Source organism: Eleutherodactylus coqui, chromosome 8, assembly GCF_035609145.1.
Source record: "Eleutherodactylus coqui strain aEleCoq1 chromosome 8, aEleCoq1.hap1, whole genome shotgun sequence".
NCBI classification, from domain to species: domain Eukaryota; kingdom Metazoa; phylum Chordata; class Amphibia; order Anura; family Eleutherodactylidae; genus Eleutherodactylus; species Eleutherodactylus coqui.
Genome location: NC_089844.1, coordinates 145,284,464 through 145,306,992, shown reverse-complemented (window position 1 = coordinate 145,306,992; position 22,529 = coordinate 145,284,464). Strand labels below are relative to the sequence as shown.

The following is a 22,529-nucleotide window of genomic DNA, read 5'->3' as shown; positions in this document are numbered from 1 at the left end:
AAGCATAACTGATAAGAAATGATTAATTATTGTGACTAGGTTATGACTGCAGCGCTGGGATGGACTTGAGAACATGGTCTCTAACATTCCTTGGGAAAAGAGGTTTTAGGTCAACAAAATACAGTGATATAGTTGCTCTGGTTTCAGACTTTGACGTGGTGAGTAATGGCTTCATTGTCTTGAATACGTTACAATACTTTGCAACAGCGCCCCTGCATGTGTTTTTTTTCTGTCCACTCTCATGGTTTTACTAGTTGGTCTTCTCTTTCAATCTCTCCCTCCCCAGTACTTGCTCCACACATTCTTATCTATTTGCATAAGCCAGCCAGCCATACTTTGTGAAATTCCAGAAAATCTAACAAAAATTCTATATCAGAAATTTCTAGGAGATCAGAGAACGGGACTGAACCTGTATGATTTCTACAGTGAATTGATACTTTTGGCTTGAGTTTCTGAATCTTAATGTTGGCCTCCTGCCAGTGTCTTTCTGCACTTCAAGCTCACGGTCCCTCCAACCGTCTCTGATAAGTCTTTCACTCATCTTCAATCTCTCCATCTCTAGTATTTACTCCTTACCTTTTCAGCTCTCTGATCTTTCCTATAAGTTACACATGATTTGACTTTGCAAAACAAAAATTGTACAAAAATGTTATGACAATCAGAGTCACGGGTCGGAGATGATTGCTCTCTAATTAGCTTCTTGTTGTGTTGTCAAGTATAATAGAAATATTCAAATCCACCACAAAGCTTTGGGAAGATGTTCCCTAAATAAACCAATTCCTTTAAATCATTTTTCTTTTCATGTCCTTTTTCTAGGGGCAGTGCTTAGACTTGATGAGTGACGAACAAAAGGCCAGTGCCACTGCCAGTAACACCGTCCTTAGCAATGCTACACAAACCGACACTATAGTGTCATCATTCGAAGGAGACAACTTGGACCCCTTATTCACCTTTACTGAAACAGTTACAGCATACTTTATGACGGTAAGATTAAAAAGGAACAATAATATAATTAACAAAATTGTGACTTGATACTTGATTCACCTAAGTAACAATTTCAAGTTTTAAAAAGGGAATCATGAGAGCCACAGCCCTTGCAGTGCATTAAGAAATACCCCAACTACCAGTGGTGACAACTACCTAACGGGAAGTTGTCAGAGTTCTGTCCTTTTACTGACACCATTAACATAATAAGATGGTAACATAGAGAGGCCCGAAACATTATAAGTTGTGCTTTAAAAAATGTGCAGTACGTGTGATTATATTAAAATTTATGACATACGCTATTAACCCCTTAATGACGCGGCCCCTTTTTCTTTTTCCATTTTCGTTTTTCCTCCCCCCTTCAAAAAAATCGTAATGCCTTTATTTATCGACATCGCTGTATGAGGGCTTGTTGTTTTTTGCAGGACGAGTTGTATTTTTCAATGGTGCTATTTAAAGTACCATATAATGTACTGAAAAACTCTTAAAAAATTCTAAGTGCAGTAAAATGATATAAAAAGCGACATTTCGCCATCTTTCAGTGCGTCTTGTTTCTACGGCGCAAACAACTGCAACAAAAGGGACATGATAACTTTATTTTATGGGTCGTACGATTACTAGGATACCAAACTTGTATAGTTTTTTTCTTACTATACTACTCTTTTTTCAATTATTTTCTGCGGTCATTTTGCGCGCGCAATAACTTTTTTATTTTTCAGTCGACGTAGTTGAGCAAGGGCTTATTTTTTGCGGGATGTCCTGTAGTTTCTGATAGTACCAATTTGGAATACATACGACTTTTTGATCGCTTTTTATTGCTTTTTTTCTGGGAGACAGGGTAACTAAAAAAGGGCATTTCTGGCGTTCTTTATTTTTTTTTCGGACAACGTTCACTGTGCTGGAAAAATAATGCATTACTTTGATCGATCGGACTTTTACGGACGCAGCGATACCAAATACATATTTTTATTTTATGATTTAGATCTTTTTAATAATAGATATGGCAAAAGGGGGGTGATTTAAACTTTTATAACTTCTATCACTGTGGGAAGAGACCATCCACTTAGCAAGTGTGAAGGACGAAAACGTACATTTATAGAAACCAACAGAAAAAAAGATCTACAGATTACACATATTTCAGTATGAACTACATCTAATACACATCTACTGTTGCTTAAGGAGGGATTGGTACTTTTAGGCCCCCTTTTAACCCCTTTTAACGTCATGGAAGCCTGGTACTTCCCGCAACATGACGTATCGGTACATCATCGGGATAGCGCAAGAACATGACTGACCTCACGCTATCCCACAGCGGGAGCCGGCTGTCAGTCACAGCCGGTATCCCGCTGCAACAGCGGGGGAGCATCGGAGATGCGCCCCCGCTGTTAACCCCTTCCCTGCCACGAACTAAGTAGGTCGCGGCAGGGAAAGAGTTCACAGAGGGAGCGCGCTCCCTCTGTGTTTTCAGTCGGCTCTCGCGATGTTATCGCGAGAGCCCGGCCTGTCACCATGGCAACAGAACACCAGACACTGGCGTCCTGTAGTGCCAATGCCTATGATCACTGTATAAGCGATAAGGCATGGCAGGGCAGTAGCTCTGCCATGCCCTATCACAGCGATCATAGGTACAGTGCTGCAAGTCCCTCAGAGGGACTCAAACTGTGTAAAAAAAAAAAAAATTAAAAAAATGTTAAAAAAAAAAACTTTTTTGTGCTTTTTTTAATATTAGCATAAAAAAAAGGTTAAAAAAAATTAAAAACCCCACATATTTGGTATTGACGCATTCGTAACAACATGTACAAAAAGTTGAACATGCTTTTTATTTTGAACGGCAAAAAGTGTAAAAAAACCCGCTAGAAAACAGAAGCAAAATGCTAATTTTTAGCATTTTGCCTCACCAAAAATGCAATAAAAGTGATTAAAAAGGCCGTACATTCCTCAAAATGGTATCAATAAAAACTACAGCTCGTCTCGCAAAAAATAAGCCATCATAGAACTACGTACATAGAAAAATTAAAAAGTTACAGGACTTTGAATGCAGAGAAAAAAAAAAGATTTCCAAAAAAAGGGGTTTTATTGCAAAAAAGTGTAAAAACTAGAGATGAGCGAACGTGTTCTTCCGAGCTTGATATTCGTGCGAATATTAGGGTGTTCGGGATGTTCGTTATTCGTAACGAACACCATGCGGTGTTCTGGTTATTTTCACTTCCTTCCCTGAGACGTTAGCGCGCTTTTCTGGCCAATTGAAAGACAGGGAAGGCATTACAACTTCCCCCTGTGACGTTCAAGCCCTATACCACCCCCCTGCAGTGAGTGGCTGGGGAGATCAGGTGTCACCCGAACATAAAAGTCGGCCCCTCCCGCGGTTCGCCTCAGATGCCGTGTGATTTAGATGAGGGACAGTGCTGTTTGTACCGGAGCTGCTGTAGGGAAAGAATTGGTAGTTAGTGTAGGCTTCAAGACCCCCCAAAGGTCCTTATTAGGGCCACTGATAGCTGTGTGTTGGCTGCTGTTAGCAGTGGCAATTTTTTTTTTCTCAAGATCGCCTCTGCAGACTGTTGCACCTGGCATTAGGGACAGAAGTGCTGCATAGGCAGGGAGAGTGTTAGGAGTGAGTGTAGCCTTCAAGAACCTCAACGGTCCTTTCTAGGGCCATATTTATCCGTGTGCAGTACTGTCCAGGCTGCTGTTAGCTGTGCTGCATTTTTTTTTGCTTCTCAAAATCGCTTCTGCAGAGCATTGCACCCTCCATTGATACTGCAGGGAAAGAATTGTATAGGCAGGGCCACAACACAGTTATTATTCATTGAATATATGCAGTGCTGCCTTTTGCTTGTAAAACAAGTGAAAATAATTCTATTTGTCCGGCCTCTGTCCGTCCTAAGGGCGGTGGACACGTGTCGGCTGCGTGTGACACCTTTAAAAATCATACGCACCCAGCTACGTTTTACTCCTGGCTTCGCCATTTGCTTTCCTTAATTGGGAAAAAATACCTGCTCTGCCACAGTTAATAACTCTGCTACCCTCACGTTCTGTGACACATTAGCAGGGACACAGCACAGTTATTAAACTTCTCATGTTCATAGAATATACGCAGTGCTGCCTTTTGGTGCCAAAAAACGGAAAATAATTCTATTTGTCCGGCCTCTGTCCGTCCTAAGGGCGGTGGACACGTGTCGGCTGCGTGTGACACCTTTAAAAATCATACGCACCCAGCTACGTTTTACTCCTGGCTTCGCCATTTGCTTTCCTTAATTGGGAAAAAAATACCTGCTCTGCCACAGTTAATAACTCTGCTACCCTCACGTTCTGTGACACATTAGCAGGAAAACAGCACAGTTATTAAACTTCTCATGTTCATAGAATATACGCAGTGCTGCCTTTTGGTGCCAAAAAACGGAAAATAATTCTATTTGTCCGGCCTCTGTCCGTCCTAAGGGCGGTGGACACGTGTCGGCTGCGTGTGACACCTTTAAAAATCATACGCACCCAGCTACGTTTTACTCCTGGCTTCGCCATTTGCTTTCCTTAATTGGGAAAAAAATACCTGCTCTGCCACAGTTAATAACTCTGCTACCCTCACGTTCTGTGACACATTAGCAGGGACACAGCACAGTTATTAAACTTCTCATGTTCATAGAATATACGCAGTGCTGCCTTTTGGTGCCAAAAAACGGAAAATAATTCTATTTGTCCGGCCTCTGTCCGTCCTAAGGGCGGTGGACACGTGTCGGCTGCGTGTGACACCTTTAAAAATCATACGCACCCAGCTACGTTTTACTCCTGGCTTCGCCATTTGCTTTCCTTAATTGGGAAAAAAAATACCTGCTCTGCCACAGTTAATAACTCTGCTACCCTCACGTTCTGTGACACATTAGCAGGAAAACAGCACAGTTATTAAACTTAGATTATTCATTCACTAGAGGCAGTGGGGCCTTTCGTTTTCAAAAAAGGGAAAAAATTATATTTGGCCTGCAGTCTTGCGCCAATTTATTTCCTGCCTGTGAAATCAAATCACTGGTAATACAGCATGCTGAGGGGTAGGGGTAGGCCTAGAGGACGTGGACGCGGCCGAGGACGCGGAGGGCCAAGTCAGGGTGTGGGCACAGGCCAAGCTCCTGATCCAGGTGTGTCGCAGCCGACTGCTGCGCGATTAGGAGAGAGGCACGTTTCTGGCGTCCCCACATTCATCGCCCAATTAATGGGTCCACGCGGGAGACGGTTATTAGAAAATGAGCAGTGTGAGCAGGTCCTGTCCTGGATGGCAGAAAGTGCTTCGAGCAACCTATCGTCTACCCGCAGTTCTGCGCCGTCCACTGCTGCCAATCCGAATCCTCTGTCTGCTGCTCCTCCTTCCTCCCAGCCTCCTCACTCCACTACAATAACACCTGCTCAGGAGCGGGAGCACTCCCAGGAACTGTTCTCGGGCCCCTGCTTAGATTGGGCAGCAGCGGTTCCTCTCCCACCAGAGGAGTTTATCGTCACTGATGCCCAACCATTCGAAAGTTCCCGGGGTCCGGGGGAAGAGGCTGGGGACTTCCGCCAACTGTCTCAACAACTTTCTGTGGGTGAGGAGGACGATGACGATCAGACACAGTTGTCTTGCAGTGAGGTAGTAGTAAGGGCAGTAAGTCCGAGGGAGCAGCGCACAGAGGATTCGGAGGAAGAGCAGCTGGACGATGAGGTGACTGACCCCACCTGGTGTGCAACGCTTACTCAGGAGGACAGGTCTTCAGAGGGGGAGTCAAGGGCATCAGCAGGGCAGGTTGCAAGAGGCAGTGCGGTGGCCAGGGGTAGAGGCAGGGCCAGACCGAATAATCCACCAACTGTTTCCCAAAGGGCCCCCTCGCACCATGCCACCCTGCAGAGGCCGAGGTGCTCTAAGGTCTGGCAGTTTTTCACAGAGACGCCTGACGACCGACGAACAGTGGTGTGCAACCTTTGTCGCGCAAAGCTCAGCCGGGGAGCCAAAACCAACAGCCTCACCACCACCACCATGCGCAGACATATGATGGCCAAGCACCCCGCAAGGTGGGACGAAGGCCGTTCAGCGCCTCCAGTTTGCACCCCTGCCTCTCCCCCTGTGCCCCACCCTCACCTCCGCTGTCTTCGGCCCCATCCAGCAGTGTAGCTCAGCGCACCGTCCAGCCGTCGCTTGCGCAACTGTTGGAGCGCAAGCGCAAGTACGCCGCCACGCACCCGCACGCTCAAACGTTAACCGTCCGCATAGCAAAATTCATCAGCCTTGAGATGCTGCCGTATAGGGTTGTGGAAACGGAGTCCTTCAAAAGTATCATGGAGGCGGCGGCCCCGCGCTACTCAGTTCCCAGTCGCCACTACTTTTCCCGATGTGCCGTCCCAGCCCTGCACGACCACGTCTCCCGCAACATTGTGCGCGCCCTCACCAACGCGGTTACTGCCACGGTCCACTTAACTACGGACACGTGGACAAGCACAGGCGGGCAGGGCCACTACATCTCCCTGACGGCACATTGGGTGAATTTAGTGGAGGCTGGGACAGAGTCAGAGCCCGGGACCGCTCACGTCCTACCCACCCCCAGAATTGCGGGCCCCAGCTCTGTGGTGGTATCTGCGGAGGTGTATGCTTCCTCCACTAAAGCACCCTCCTCCTCCTCCTCCTCTGTCTCGCAATCAAGATGTGTTAGCAGCAGCATGTCGCCAGCAGTCGGTGTCGCGCGGTGTGGCAGCACAGCGGTGGGCAAGCGTCAGCAGGCCGTGCTGAAACTACTCAGCTTAGGCGATAAGAGGCACACGGCCCACGAACTGCTGCAGGGTCTGCCACAGCAGACCGACTGTTAGCTTGCGCCGCTGAGCCTCCAACCGGGCATGGTCGTGTGTGACAACGGCCGTAACCTGGTGGCGGCTCTGCAGCTCGGCAGCCTCACGCACGTGCCATGCCTGGCCCACGTCTTTAATTTGGTGGTTCAGCGCTTTCTGAAAAGCTACCCACGCTTGTCAGACCTGCTCGTAAAGGCGCGCCGGCTCTGCGCACATTTTCGCAAGTCCCACACGGACGCTGCCACCCTGCGCACCCTGCAACATCACTTTAAGCTGCCAGTGCACCGACTGCTGTGCGACGTGCCCACACGGTGGAACTCTACGCTCCACATGTTGGCCAGGCTCTATGAACAACGTAGAGCTATAGTCGAATACCAACTCCAACATGGGCGGCGCAGTGGGAGTCAGCCTCCTCAATTCCTTTCAGAAGAGTGGGCCTGGTTGGCAGACATCTGCCATGTCCTTGGTAATTTTGAGGAGTCTACCCAGGTGGTGAGCGGCGATGCTACAATCATTAGCGTCACCATTCCTCTGCTATGCATCTTGAGAAATTCCCTGCAAACCATAAAGGCAGCTGCTTTGCGCTCGGAAACGGGGGCGGGGGAAGACAGTATGCCGCTGGATAGTCAGGGCACCCTCCTGTCTATTTCTCAGCGCGTACAGGAGGAGGAGGAGGAGCATGAGGAGGATGAGGAGGAGGGGGAAGAGACAGCTTGGGCCGCTGCTGACGGTACACCGGCTGATTGCCTGTCATCCTTTCAGCGTGTATGGCCTGAGGAGGAGGAGGAGGAGGAGGATCCTGAAAGTGATCTTCCTAGTGAAGACAGCCATGTGTTGCGTACAGGTACCCTGGCACACATGGCTGACTTCATGTTAGGATGCCTTTCTCGTGACCCTCGCGTTGCACGCATTCTGGCCACGACGGATTACTGGGTGTACACACTGCTCGATCCACGGTATAAGGAGAACCTGCCCACTCTGATTCCCGAAGAGGAAAGGGGTTCGAGAGTGTTGCTATACCACAGGACCCTTGCGGACAAGCTGATGGTAAAATTCCCAGCCGACAGCGCTAGTGGCAGAAGGCGCAGTACCGAGGGCAAGGTAGCAGGGGATGTGCGTAGATCGAGCAGCATGTACATCCCAGGCAGTGCAACAGTCTTTAAGGGCCTGGCCAGCTTTATGGCTCCCCACCAAGACTGTGTCACCGCTCCCCAGTCACGGCTGAGTCGGCGGGAGCACTGTAAAAGGATGGTGAGGGAGTACGTAGCGGATCGCACGACCATCCTTGGTGACGCCTCTGCCCCCTACAACTACTGGGTGTCGAAGCTGGACACGTGGCCTGAACTAGCGCTGTATGCCCTGGAGGTGCTTGCTTGTCCTGCGGCTAGCGTCTTGTCGGAGAGGGTGTTTAGTGCGGCTGGGGGAATCATCACAGATAAGCGTAGCCGCTTGTCAACCGACAGTGCCGACAGGCTAACACTCATCAAGATGAACAAAGGCTGGATTTCCCCAGACTTCTGTTCTCCACCAGCGGACAGCAGCAATACGTAAGCAATACGTAGGCTGCACCCGCGGATGGAAGCTACGTTCTCTCTCACCATCCAAAACGGGGACATTTCTGCTTCATCAATCTGTGTCTAATATTCCTCCTCCTCCTCCTGCTCCTCCTCCTGAAACCTCACGTAATCACGCTGAACGGGCAATTTTTCTTAGGGCCACAAGGCTCACTCAAATAATTTTTCTGAACAATTTTTATAAGTTTCAATGCGCTTAAAAGCATTGGAACTTTAACTTGAACCAATTTTTCGTTACACTGGGCTGCCTCCAGGCCTAGTTACCACTTAAGCCACATTAACCAAAGCGATTCACCTGCCATCTTGGTTGGGCATGGCCAATTTTTACTGAGGTACATTAGTACTGTTGGTACACCAAATTTTTGGGGCCCTCAGCTACAGTGTAATCATAGCAATTTGTATGTTCTTCGCCTGCACTCATGGTACAGAAAGGTGTGTGGGGTTGGCCTACACTTTAGCTACATAAATGTAACTTGGGCCTTGGCTATACTAAGGCTACTGAAATGGAACTAAGACTGCGCTCCCGCTATACTGCTGCTTCGGAATTGTTACTGGGGCCTGTCTTGAGTGCTACTATTGCTGACATGGAACGAAGACTGCGCTCCCGCTATACTGCTGCTAGTGATATGTTAGTGGGGCCTGTCCTAATGCTACGGCTGAAATGTTACGAATTCTGGCCTCTGCCTATACCGCTGCTAATGGTATGTCTCTGGGGTGTGGAAACAGAGGCTTCCCAAAGACATGATGGCGGCGAGGCCATTTCCCACCAACGCGGTTACTGTAAAGGTGCATATAACCACGGACACGTGGAGAGGACACGTAGTGCCTCAAAAACATCCCCCTCCTCCTCCAACAGGGAAAACATTCTTGGCAAATGTCTTTGCATTGGTTCGTCTGGTGGCAGTCCAAGAATTTCACCTTTACCGACACAACGAGAGCCCCCACACCATCCCCCCGCCACGGCCCACTTAATCCTGGCCGCATTCCGAAAACCAACAAAATACAACCGTGCTACTAGGTCCTCAGTCACCACCACATTACCACCAACGCGGTTACTGTTAAGGTGCATATTACCAGTCTGACTGGGGCATGCAGACACCTTGACAGAATGAATAGTGTGTGGCACATAGGTTCCCCATTGCTATGCCCACGTGTGCAGCTCCTGATGGCGGTGGCACAGGATTCTATTTCTCATTGCTTCTGTACAGCATTGTGGGCTATCGCCCCGCCCCTTTTAAAGAGGGACGCTGCCTAGCCATGCCAACCCTCTGCAGTGTGTGCCTGCGGTTCCTCCTCATGGCAGACGCACTTCTAAATAGACATGAGTGTGGCGTGGCATGAGGGCAGATGAAGGCTGCGCAGGGACACTTTGGTGTGCGCTGTGGGGGGAGGGGGGGCGGTTGGTCAGCATGTAACCCAGGAGAAGTGGCAGCGGAGTGTCATCCAGGCAGTGATTGTGCTTTGTTGTAGCTAGTGTGGTGCTTAGCAAAGGTATGCCATGCTAATGAGGGCTTTTCAGAAGTAAAAGTTGTTGGGAGGGGGGGGGGGCACTCTTGCCGGTATTGTGGCTTAATAGTGGGACCTGTGAACTTGAGATGCAGCCCAACACGTAGCCCCTCGCCTGCCCTATCCGTTTCTGTGTCATTCCCATCACTTTCTTGAATTGCCCAGATTTTCACACATGAAAACCTTAGCGAGCATCGGCGAAATACAAAAATGCTCTGGTCGCCCATTGACTTCAATGGGGTTCGTTGTTCGAAACGAACCCTCGAGCATCGCGGGAAGTTCGTTCTGAATAACGAACACCCGAACATTTTGGTGTTCGCTCATCTCTAGTAAAAACCTAAAAAATAAGAATTTTGGTATCGTTGTAACCGTACCGACCCGCAGAAAAAATGTAGTGTGTCATTTATGCTGCATGATTAACGCTGTCAAAAAAAAAATCTATGGCAGAATTGATGCGTTTTCTCTCCCTGTTATCATAAAAAAATAATAAAAGTTTTACGATATAGTCTATGTACCCAAAAGTGGCACCGATAAAAACTAGAGTTTGCGACGCCAAAAAGAAGTCCTTATACGGCCGCGTTGACGGAAAAATAAAAAAGTTATGGCTTTTGAAAAATGGAGATGGAAAAATACCAAAAATCGCTTGGTCCTCAATGCCAAAATAGGCCATGTCCTTAAGGGGTTAATGAGATTCAACAGAAATGAAGATGAGGATAGAGGAAGAGCCTTCTGCCCCTTCCCCACACCATATTTTGTTTTAATATGAGCATTAGTTTACCTTCAATACTCTTTTTTTGTTTTCAAACATCTCTTTTCAGAATCAAATGTCAACGTCACGCGCCATGCAAGAAAACTTCATGGAACCGGTTACAAGACGTGTATTCCCACAATTTATTAATATGGGCAGAGATGAGATTCAGAAGTGGTGCGGGGTACTCCGTACTTTGATTCGTGCCATAAATGGAAACATGCTGAACAGGATTCCACTTAGCCTCACATGTGGACAGTGTGAAATCGTGTAAGTAGACCATATATTGTATAGCTTCTTGTGCTCTATACATGTCCAACATTATATTTGTATTTCCAAGTCAGGGCTTGTGAACGACTGAAAAGACCTGGCTACTTTCTTCGAGAAACAGTGCCACAATTGTCTTTGTGGTTGTGTTTGGTACTGCAGCTCAGCTCTATTGAACAGGAAAGAGATACAGTACCAGGCACAACTTATCGGCGCATCTGGCACTGGTTTTGGAAGAAGGGTGATCACTGTAATGAAGACTTTTCATTTGGACAATGGGGGTTGCAGTTCTCATCCATACAGATATGCTAACTCCTGTGAGACATAATCTTGCCTTCTGTAGCCATGCCCATCTAGTGCAACGTATTTTCTTACAGTGTTGATTCAGAAGAAGGAAAAACAACTCCCATTAGGCAGTACATAATTGTTCTCCATCCCAATGTTAATTTCCCAGTATCAGTGGAGTATTTCCAGTAGATCAGTACTCAGTCCTGTGCTCAGTCCAGCTCAGTGTGAAATCTGTCAGACGGGCTCTCTGATGGTGGAGAGCAGAGAGAGGGGCTGCAGACTGAGCTCACATTATGGAGTTCACACTGAATGAGACTGAGCAGCCTGCAGTGTTTTAGAATACATGCAAGACAAAACTGTTGAAAATGTGTAATAAAATCATTATAAACCTGATTTTCAGACTAAAATATATCAATTTGATTAAAATTGCCCCCCAAAAGGTGTCCAAAGCCTTTAGGGGGAGCTGTATAACTCTCTATGCTGTAAAATCCTCTAAAGGTGGTTGCTATGACAGGCCACAGAAAGCGAAACAAGCAGTTCAGACCCTTCACACTATGGGCTTAATAGACAGTAGCAAGCCTACTCTTTAGTAGTTGTATCATTCTATCTAGACCCAAATGAATCAACCATAAGAACATTTATAACCGGGGTAATATTTATTAAATGGGTCTCCATGATGTATAGTTTTCCGGTCCCTACGGTCTTGGTAAATATGACTTCTATCCCTTTTCAACTAACCAGGGGGACTTGCTAGGGCTGCCCTCTCTCCCCTCTCTTGTTTGCACTGGCCATAGAGCCATTGGCATTACTCCTTCGTCAAGATCCACTCTACTAAGTCATAGTAATAGGCTCAAGGGAAAACAGGGTTGGATTATATGCAGATGACTTGATTCTGTTTATGTCAAACCAAATTTTAAATACCTTGGAATCCATATATCTAGAGATTTTGCTTATAGCTTCAATTTGAATGTGGCTCCTCTTTTCCCTTTTCTTCAGAATAAATTTAAGATTTGGAGCTCACTGCCCCTATTGGTAGCGGGTCGTATCAATCTTATTAAAATGATAATTCTCCCCAAATTTCTGTACTGCTTGGAACATGCAAATACGATAGTAACACTAAAGGTTTTTAATAAAACTAACTCTCTATTAACTCCCTTCATCTGGGGTAAGGCCAGAGTGAAACTCCGTTTGGAAACCCTACAGCACCCTAAAGATATGGCAGGCACGACACTGTCCGACTTTAAACTATATTATTTGGCGGACCAAATTAGATATATTTGCCACTGGCTTTCTGATTCAGACCTCCCAAACTCGGAACATCATTTGATGCACTTCTTGTCTGAGACCTCCCTCTGGATTGTACTGGAAAAAACTGACCCACATACTAGACTGCTGCTCCCAACACATAGATTGGCCTCTAGAGTCTGGCAGATGTGTAAACAGATCACTAGGTATGAGGGCACTCCCCTGGAAACCCCCCTATGGGGTAACAGAGCACTCCCACACTTGTTGAATCTTCCAGATACGCAATTCTGGATAGATCTTGGAATCACCTCCTTGGAACACTTGTACATAAACAGTGTTTTGGCCTCTTTTGAGCAGCTGCAGCAGCTTTACCAGATCCCTAGAACCAGTTTCTACAGATACCTTCAATTAAGACATGTGCTCAGCGCCCTAGGGGACCTAGGGGGTTAATCTCACAGATATATACGCACCTCAACCAAGCTGAAATTTCACACGTGGAGCTGAGGGTCTTGGACAAATGGCGAGAAATAATCCCCTCACCAGGGGCGTACCTAAAGGCTAAGGGGCCCGGGTGCAAAAGTTCAGCTGTCCCCCCCCCATCTGTACCCGTACCTATACCTAAACCGTGCTAATTTACAAACATGATGTAGCCCCTTGGTGTAAGCCTTCTCATCAGGACTCCTTTCCTTGACTACATAAAAACCTGTTAGTAATGTCTTAGGCTGCTTTCACACGGCCGCAAAAATTGTACAAGATTTGTGCATTGTAAGATGCACAGATCGCACATGAATATTCTTCTGAATGCGATCATACACAGGAGCAATTTTTTTAGTTTTTTCTCTGCATCGCATGAGAATATGATGATGTGATGCGAGCTGGTTTTAACACAAAACCCCTCACATCGATGTGCACAGCACACGTTAGCGAGTGTGATATGGGGCATAGTTTCACGCTCCAATATCAGACTTAATCGTGTGAAATTAGCCTAAGGCCGGCTGCACACGGCTGGATTTGCATTGCGGAATATGGAGCGGGCATCTGCCCACGGATTCCGCAGAATGTACCGCCCATAACATGCTATGGAAAAGCGTTTTTTCCTCTATTTTAGTGCAGATTCTGTACGGACGACCTCCATTGAACATAATGCAAGCCGTGCGACCCGCTGCCCTGACATTGCCGAAACGTGGCAGGCACCCGCGTCATCTCCTAGCGACGGCACTGGAAAGTCAGTGATTAAAAGAAAAAAAACTGTACAGCGCGGGTCCGACAGCTCGCCTTGCGGACCATTCGCAGTACAGAAAAGAAGAAATTACAGCTATGCACGGATGCCAGCGGGGCACAGGGTTGGATTCCGCCGCTGGGCTCACGCATGCAGAATCCGACCCAGTTGTGTGCAGCCGGCCTCAGACTGTGTTCATGGATTTTGTTGCATTTTTGAACCACAATTAAAATCACATCCAAAAACCGCATGCAGTATTAAAAACCGCACGTGGATTCAACCAGTACATGCGGGTTTTAAACTGCATGCAAGTTTCTGATACGTTTTTCAGTTGTGTGTAAAGTGTTCAAATATACAGTATATACCCAGGTTATACCAGCTGTACATATACAATTATATACAGGAGAGGTATAACTTATACTAGCTGTACATATATAATTATATACAGTATATACCCAGGTTATACCAGCTGTACATATATAACTATATACAGGAGAGGTATAACTTATACTAGCTGTACATATATAATTATATACAGTATATACCCAGGTTATACCAGCTGTACATATATAACTATACACAGGAGAGGTATAACTTATACTTGCTGTACATATATAATTATATACACTATATACCCAGGTTATACCAGCTGTACATATATAACTATATACAGGAGAGGTATAACTTATACCAGCTGTACATGTATAATTATATACAGGAGATACCCAGGTTATACCAGCTGTACATAAATAATTATATACAGGAGAGGTATAACCTATACCAGCTGTACATATATAATTATATACAGTATATATGCAGGCTATACCAGCTGTACATATAATTATATACTGGAGAGGTATAACTTATACCAGCTGTACATATATAATTATATACAAGAGATCTCCAGGTTACACCAGCATGGTACATATCACTATATACAGGATGTATATCCCCCTATATCCCTGTATATAGTGGTATGTCCCATGCTGGTGTAACCTAGAGATCTCTTGTATATAATTATATATGTACAGCTGGTATAAGTTATACCTCTCCTTATATAATTATATGTACAGCTGGTATAGCCTGGATATATACTGTATATAATTATATATGTACAGCTGGTATAGGTTATACCTCTCCTGTATATAATTATTTATGTACAGCTGGTATAACCTGGGTATCTCCTGTATATAATTATACATGTACAGCTGGTATAAGTTATACCTCTCCTGTATATAATTATATATATATACAGCTGGTATAACTTATACCAGCTGCACATATATTATTATATACAGGAGATACACAGATTACACCAGCATGGTACATATCACTATATACAGGATGTATATACCCCTCTATCCCTGTATATAGTGGTATGTCCCATGCTGGTGTAACCTGTGTATATCCTGTATATATATATATATACCAGCTATACATATATAATTACAATTTCTCCTCTACTCACCTCTGCAGCAGTCTCTGGGCAGCCTGTAATGGAAAGTCCCGTCCTTTGATCACATGACCAGAGCCTGGTCATGTGATCTGCAGCCACAGGTCCTCCTGCAGGTCCTGTGCATCCAGCGCTCCGGAGGTGAGTAGAGCCACCCTAGCCCCTCCCCCTGGTAATCACTGGCTGGCAGAGACTGATAGACTGCAGCTGTGACCAATCACAGCTGCAGCCTATCAGTGGGAGGGCCGCGCACCGTGGGAGTCTGCAGCCTGTAATTGGCTGCCAACTCCACATGTAACAGCCCTCCCCTCTGTGAGGGCCAACCTGCGGCGCTGCCTCCCATCTCTCCCCTCTCCCTCCCCCCCTCTCCCTTCTCAGCCATCATGTGGCAGACAGCTCAGGGGCCGGGTAGCCATTGCGACCCCTGCTTCCCCTCACCGTACGCCAGTGCCTCTCACTCTCTGAAGAGGAGTGGAGTACCACAATGTCCTCCTATACCTCAGTCTCGCCAGCAGCTAACAACAAGATGATTCAACTGCACATTATTCATCAATGTTACTTGACACCAAGCAGACTCTGTAGGATGAATAGAACCCCTAACACGCAATGTCATCGCTGTCAGGCACCCAATGCTAATTTTAACCATCTGATGTGGAGTTGCCCGGTGGTACACTCCTTCTGGACAGAAGTTACAGACTTTTTGGAACAACTATTGGGGGTGCCACTTCCACCAAACCCTGCTGTATGTCTGCTAGGTATACTGGATGAAGAGCAGTGGCAATTCCATATCTGTATTATTTTTGGTGAGGTGCTGTTTCTGGCCTGCATGGCTGTAGCATTGTGCTGGATGGATAAGAGACCCCGACGCTCCCCCAATTGCGCAATCTTGTGAATTCCATTCTCCCGTATGAAAAAATAGTATATAAAAATAGAAAATGTCCAGATAAATTCTACAAAATCTGGGGGATTTGGTGTGGCTCATCAACCACAACCCACACACAAAATGCATTTCAGCAATTGGTGGACCAAACGAGATCTTTGAATCATCCGCGTGCCATTTAGTACTTATTTTACAAGGTATCTTTTCTAATTTGTTATGTTATACAGTGTATACGATGTTAAGTAATTGTACCCATGGTCGTAGACTATCTGGAATAGTTTCCATGATGTTAACACCACCCAGGCTTTATTTTTTATGCTGTAACTCTTGAACAATTAAAGACAATTTTAAAGGAATTCAAATGTATACAATACAGCATTAGGGTGGCTTCACACGAGCGTGGTTTTGTGTGTGCATACGTGTGCAGAAAAGCATGCTTCTATTAAAACCAATGCCTTCCCTATTGTGTGTGCACAGGTCCGTGCTTTACAGGCGTGTGCCTACAAAGATAGGACATGCCTGCACCATAGGAGATACACGCATTGTCTTCAATGGAGCTGCGGCTGCCGCCGGCGGCTCCATTGAAGACAATGGTCTACCGGCACCCCATAATTGTTTTTCAGGGAAGAGCTTTAACTATAAGCTCTTCCCTGTAAAACAAGAATTTTAGGTTTTGGTTTTTTTTTACACTACCTGTCCGCCGCTGCCGTGTCCCCGCAGGGATGAAGAACACATCTGCCGCATGCGCCAGATGTTTCCTTCCTCCCCACGAGGAAAAAGAATTCCCTGCTGCACCTGCCACAACTATGACAGATGCAGCAAAAGAATTCTTCATCCCTGCGAGGAATAAAGAATTCCCTACCACAGCTGTGACAGCTGTAGCAGAGGATAGCAATGTTCTCCTATTGCTTTCAATGGGACCGGCACTTCTGAGTGCTGAGCCAATCAGATACAGCTCTTTAAGCAGGTGGGGATTTTAAACCCCCACCTGCTAAAAGAGCTTCAGAGCAGTGGAGGGAGAAGACAGACTGGATGCGCCTGAGCCCCAGCAGCTGAAGAGAGGTGAGTATATATATATATATATATATATATATATTTTTTTTTTAAACACATTCTAGGGATGATTTTCAGGGAAGGGCTTATATTTAAAGCCCTTCCCTGAAAATCCCTGCAGGGCTTGCAGCAGCCCATTGCTTTCAATGGGACTGCAGAAGTGCCGGTCCCATTGAAAGCAATAAGAGAACATTGCGATCCTCTGCCACAGTTGTGGTAGGGAATTCTTTATTCCCCGCAGGGATGAAGAATTCTTTTGCTGCATCTGTCACAGATGTGGCAGGTGCAGCAGGGAATTCTTTTTCCTTGCAGGGGGGGGGGGGAAGGAAACATTTGCTGTATGCGGCAGATATGTTCTTCATCCCCGCGGGAACATGGCAGCTGCGGACAGGTACATTTTTCATTTTTTACACTAAAATTCTTGTTTTTCAGGGAAGAGCTTATATTTAAAGCTCTTCCCTGAACACCAATTCAGTGATGCCGGAAGACCATTGCCTTCAATGGAGCCGCCGGCAGCAGCTGCAGCTCCATTGAATGCAATGTACGGACCTTCGTACATGCGTGTTTTTGCGCGTACAGGGGTGCGCACCTGTATACCCACAAAAACATGCTCGCGTGAAGCCACCCCTAGTGAAGATATACAAAAATATATACAACAGAGGGTGGGCAAAAATATGAAAACACCGTACGAAATGCATGCCCCAAATTACATGGGATCATAATTCAATAAGACATGTAGTGACCAATTTTAAGTGGCAGTAATATGACACAGATGCTGCTGGGCAGAAATGAACATCTGCCCGAGCAACAAGGTTCCATTAGTCAGAGGTTTGAGCCACTCAGTTGCTGTTACCAGCTACCTCCCAAAACCATCCAGAGCAGGCCAAGAGGTGAAGTAAACACAAATTTGGCAGGAAAGCTCTCAGTCAAGCAGGGGTCAAAAGGGCAGCTCAGTGCTAATGATTAAATCCCATGCATTTCGTATAGTGTTTCCATATTTTTGTCCACTCCCTGTACTTCTGTAAACAATTTACGTAAATGGGTCCCATATGGTGATCATTAATTATCAAGCAACTACTCAATTTTTACAGTGTAGCGACTGATATATCCTATGACACCATATTTGTCTTGCAGTAATCAATGGTTTGGCGATTCATTCGCTGATCTCAACCCTGTACAGAGAACAGATATTGGAAATTTCCAGAAACGCTATTTGAAGTACCAGCTTAACAATACTGGTAAGTAAAGCTTGTGTGAAAACGAGCTGTATTCTATAGTGTGGTCAGAAAAATAATCAGCAGAATAAAAAAAAGGCACTTGATGCAAAATATTTTGCAGTATAAGTGCCACTTGCCAGTTTCCATCTTGTCCAAGGTGTTTGCTGTGTGTGGGAGGGAACTTAAAGGGAACCTGTCACCTCTCTCCAGGACCCTAAACTAAGTTATGGTGCTGTTAACAGATGTGACAGGGAGCCGGGTGCTGTACTTCCTTATACTTACTGACCTCTGCGTTGCTTCTCTGTCAGCCACCGAAGATGGCGTGCCGCACTGCAGTCCGACACTTTTCAGATTGCCTTGCCATGCACATGCTCTCCCATGGACCTGTATAAGAGAGCGCGTGCACAGGACTCTGACAACAGATTTTCCTGATGCACGGTGACTTCAGAGGAGGACAGAGGATTAAAAAATAAATCACCCAGCTCCCTTTCATGCCCCCTAACAGCACCATAACTTAGTTTGTGGTGCAGGAGGGAGGTGACAGGCTCCTTTTAACCCATTCCCGCTGCAGGGCGTAAGTTTACGTCCTGGGAGCGTGGTACTTCCCGCAACAGGGCATAAACTTACATCCTGGGGATAGCGCGAGATCGCATATGATCCCGCGCTATCCCGCAGCGGGAGCCGGCTGTCAGTCACAGCCGGCGTCCCACTGCAACAGCGGGGGGGAGTCGGAGATGCGCCCCCCCGCTGTTAACCCCTTCCCTGCCGCGATCTAAGTAGATCGCGGCAGGGAAAGAGTTCACAGAGGGAGCGCACTCCCTCTGTGTTTCCGAACGGCTCTCGCGATGTCATCGCGAGAGCCCAGCCTGTCGCCATGGTAACAGGACGCCAGACACTGGCGTCCTGTGTTACCAGTGCCTGAGATCGCTGTATAAGCGATAAGGCATGGCAGAGCAGTAGCTCTGCCATGCCTTATGACAGCGATCATCAGGGCAGTGGTCAAAGTCCCCCAGGGGGACATAAATATTGTAAAAAAAAACAAAGATTAAAAAAATGAATTAAAAAAATGTAAAAAAAAAAAAAAAAAAGTGTAAAAAAAACATTTTTTTAGGCTTTTTCTCAGATTAGCATAAAAAAAGGTAAAAAATAAATAAAACCCCACATATTTGGTATTGTCGCGTCCGTAACGACGCGTACAATAAGATGCACATGCTTTTGACTGTGCACGGAAAAAAAGCAAAAAAACAGCTAAAAAACTGAGGCAAAATGCTAAGATTTCCAAAAAAAGGGGTTTTATTGCAGAAAAGTGGAAAAACCTAAAAAAAAATGTAAGAATTTTGATATCATTGTAACCATACCGACCCGCAAAAAAAATGGATTGTGTCATTTATGCTGCATGATTAACGCTGTAAAAAAAAAAAAAAAAAATCTATGGCAGAATTGATGCGTTTTCTCTGCCTGCTATCATAAAAAAAAAAAAAAGTTTTACAATATAGTTAATGTACCCCAAAATGACGCCGATAAAAACTACAGTTCGCCACGCAAAAAACAAGCCCTTACTCAGCCGCGTCGACAGAAAAATAAAAAAGCTATGGCTTTTGATAAACGGAGAAGAAAATCCGCCAAAAATTGTTGCGTCCTAAAGCCCAAAGTAGGCCATGTTATGAAGTGGTTAAAGGTGTTTTGTCACGGTTTATGACCTATCGTTAGGATAGGTTATCAATAGGAGATCAGTGAGGATTGGCCACTCAGGATCCCTGACGATCAGCTGATTGTCTGACTCTCTGTCAGTACAGAGGGGCCTGACGTTCACATTGGTGGTCAGGGCCAGAAATGTAATAGTCTTCTTCACTCCCATTGAAATCCTTGGGAGTGAAGCCGTCTATTACATTTCTAACCCTGACCACCAATGTGAATGTCCGGCCCTGTTGGTCAGGGTTGAAAGTGTAATAGATGGCTTCACACCCATTGATTTCAATGGGAGTGAAACCACCTATCATACTCTCTATCTGTGCAGTGGGGACATCCAGCCCCACTGCAAGGATAGAGGGCCAGACAATCAGCTGACTGGCGGAGAACTGGAGCAGCGGGTCCTTGCCAATCTGCTATCCTGACAATAGATCATTAATAGTATCAAGTGACAAAACCCCTTTAAGGAGATTTTCCATGACTAGAAGCACATGGCTGGTCTCTTCTAGAAACAGCACCACTCCTGTCTATAGACTGTGTTTGCTGTTGCAGCTCGACTCCATTGATGTGAATGGGGCTGAGCTGCAATACCACAAATAACCTGTGTACAGGTATGGCACTGTTTTTGGAATAAAGCAGCCATGGTTTTCAATTCCAGACAACTGCTTTAACAAAGCTAAGGGTAATTACTGTATTATTCGCTTTATAAGATTCATTTGTCGCATCGGCATTAGTTAGTATGATCGCATGTTTAAACGCGCGATCGCGTGTACTTAATTGCGGTCGCACTAATAAACTCATGATCGTGCTAACAAATGTGCGATCAGTTACGAGTTTTCTCTCCTCCCCACTGCTGCCCATACGTACTGCTGATTGGTGGTGAGCACCAGCGGGAACTGCTGCTGCCCCTTTCCCCCCCTCTAAAATGGGGTGTGTCTTATCATCCAGTGCGTCTTATAAAGAGAAAAATAGGGTAATAACTCAGAATCCTACTAGTGTAAAATATACAATGAATCTTTTTTTCCAGAAGGAATACAGCAGTTTCTATAATGCCACTTATAGATGGCTATCCTGTAGAGATTTGAAATACGACATGTGTAGTAGATAACAGGCTCCGGTACGTCACAATCCAAGGTGGCGTATAATTCCAATGGTCTGGATTCTTTCACCAAGATCCAAATATAGGACTAAGCACTGGTCAGTTGAGACATCCTCAAGAGAGCGTCATGGCAAATTCCAGGGGTAAAAATATAGCCACGGAATAGAAATAAACAACACCAAAGTAAAACAAGAGTTAGCAGCGCTCCAGTGCTAGAATAGTGAGCATAAGATGATATAGGAGTATTGCAGGAGGAAAAAGATGACCACTTACTTTACAGGGGTGCCTTGTAATCGGCACCCCTGGATCCCAGAAGGCAGGCAAAATCGTTAGGTGCAGCAAGGAAATGAGCTTTTATTAGAATGCGACACGTTTCGGCCTGGTCACAGGCCTTTCTCAAGCATAAAAGATATATAAAAAGACATAGTATTTGTTATGTGTGCTGCTGAGACAAGTTGTACTATTGTGATTCCAGCAGCACAGCACTCTCAGGGTTAATGATTGAGCTGGCTGGGTGTGGTACTTTCTGCTAGCCAATCCCCTGGATCTGTGCTCACATATAAACCCAGCTCCTGGTCAGTCTGTATGGTCCCTCAGGTGAGCAGTCATGAATGCTTATCTGGTGAGGGTTGCAGTGTGATCTGGTTCATGTCTGTTTGTACGTTTAAATTCTGTCAGTTTTGTGTTAGCTTGCTGTGTGACCTGCTATCTGTGTCCTGTCCTGTTGCAGCATGCTGTGTGAACTCTGTCTGGTTCTACTGGACTCCTTGTTAGTGTAGGGACTAGCAGTATAACCAGGAGCCTTGAAGTGCCTGCTAGCTTACAACATCTTGTACAAAATGTCAACCAATACCTGGTATTTATATTCAGCTTCCAATATGGTACTGGTGGTTGCATGTTGTATGCAGTATATTCTGTCCCTGTCTTGTGGCATGTGAATGCATCCTGTTCTGGTGCGTGGTTCCTAGGATCAGCTAGGGACAAGATCCGAAGACCGCTGGGCTGCCCTTATTGGGGCAATGTCCCCGCTCAGGTAGGGCCACTCTCATTCCTCCTTGTAGCACAGGGTCAGTTGCCTGAAACCGGTGTGAGTCCCGTGTGACCCTGGTGATACCCGTGTGCATCCCCTTTGGTCACGATCGTGTGGGTTCCGTGCTTTGCCTGCCCACACGATCGTAACAGTATTTATGTATAACACCAACCTCCTATTGGAGCATTCACTCAATTGCCCGTCCACCCAGGGGACGCTATTCAGCCTTTTTTGATGACATCTTCTCAGCATGGTCCGTGGAGCGTCAATAATGACGTATTGTGGAAGTGTTATACATAAATACTATGTATTTTTATATATTTTTTATGCTTGAGGAAGGCCTGTGACCAGGCCGAAACGCGTCGTATTCTAATAAAAGATTATTCCCTTGCTGCACCTAACGGTTTTGCCTGCCTTCTGGGATCCAGGGGTGCCGATTACAAGGCACCCCTGTAAAGTAAGTGGTCACCTTTTTCCT

At 45.9% G+C, this 22,529-nt stretch overlaps 1 protein-coding gene across 4 annotated transcripts in view; it reads left to right on the top strand.

Annotated features, from left to right (window-relative positions):
• LOC136576959 (uncharacterized) overlaps positions 1-22,529 on the top strand; it is a 93,921-nt gene that overhangs the window by 68,874 nt on the left and 2,518 nt on the right. For all 4 annotated transcript variants that reach the window (XM_066576626.1, XM_066576625.1, XM_066576628.1 and 1 more), the window contains 4 exons: positions 40-158; positions 817-984; positions 10,682-10,881; positions 18,151-18,254. In XM_066576626.1, the coding sequence (XP_066432723.1) occupies positions 40-158; positions 817-984; positions 10,682-10,881; positions 18,151-18,254 (591 nt within the window). The remainder of the gene's footprint in view (positions 1-39; positions 159-816; positions 985-10,681; positions 10,882-18,150; positions 18,255-22,529) is intronic.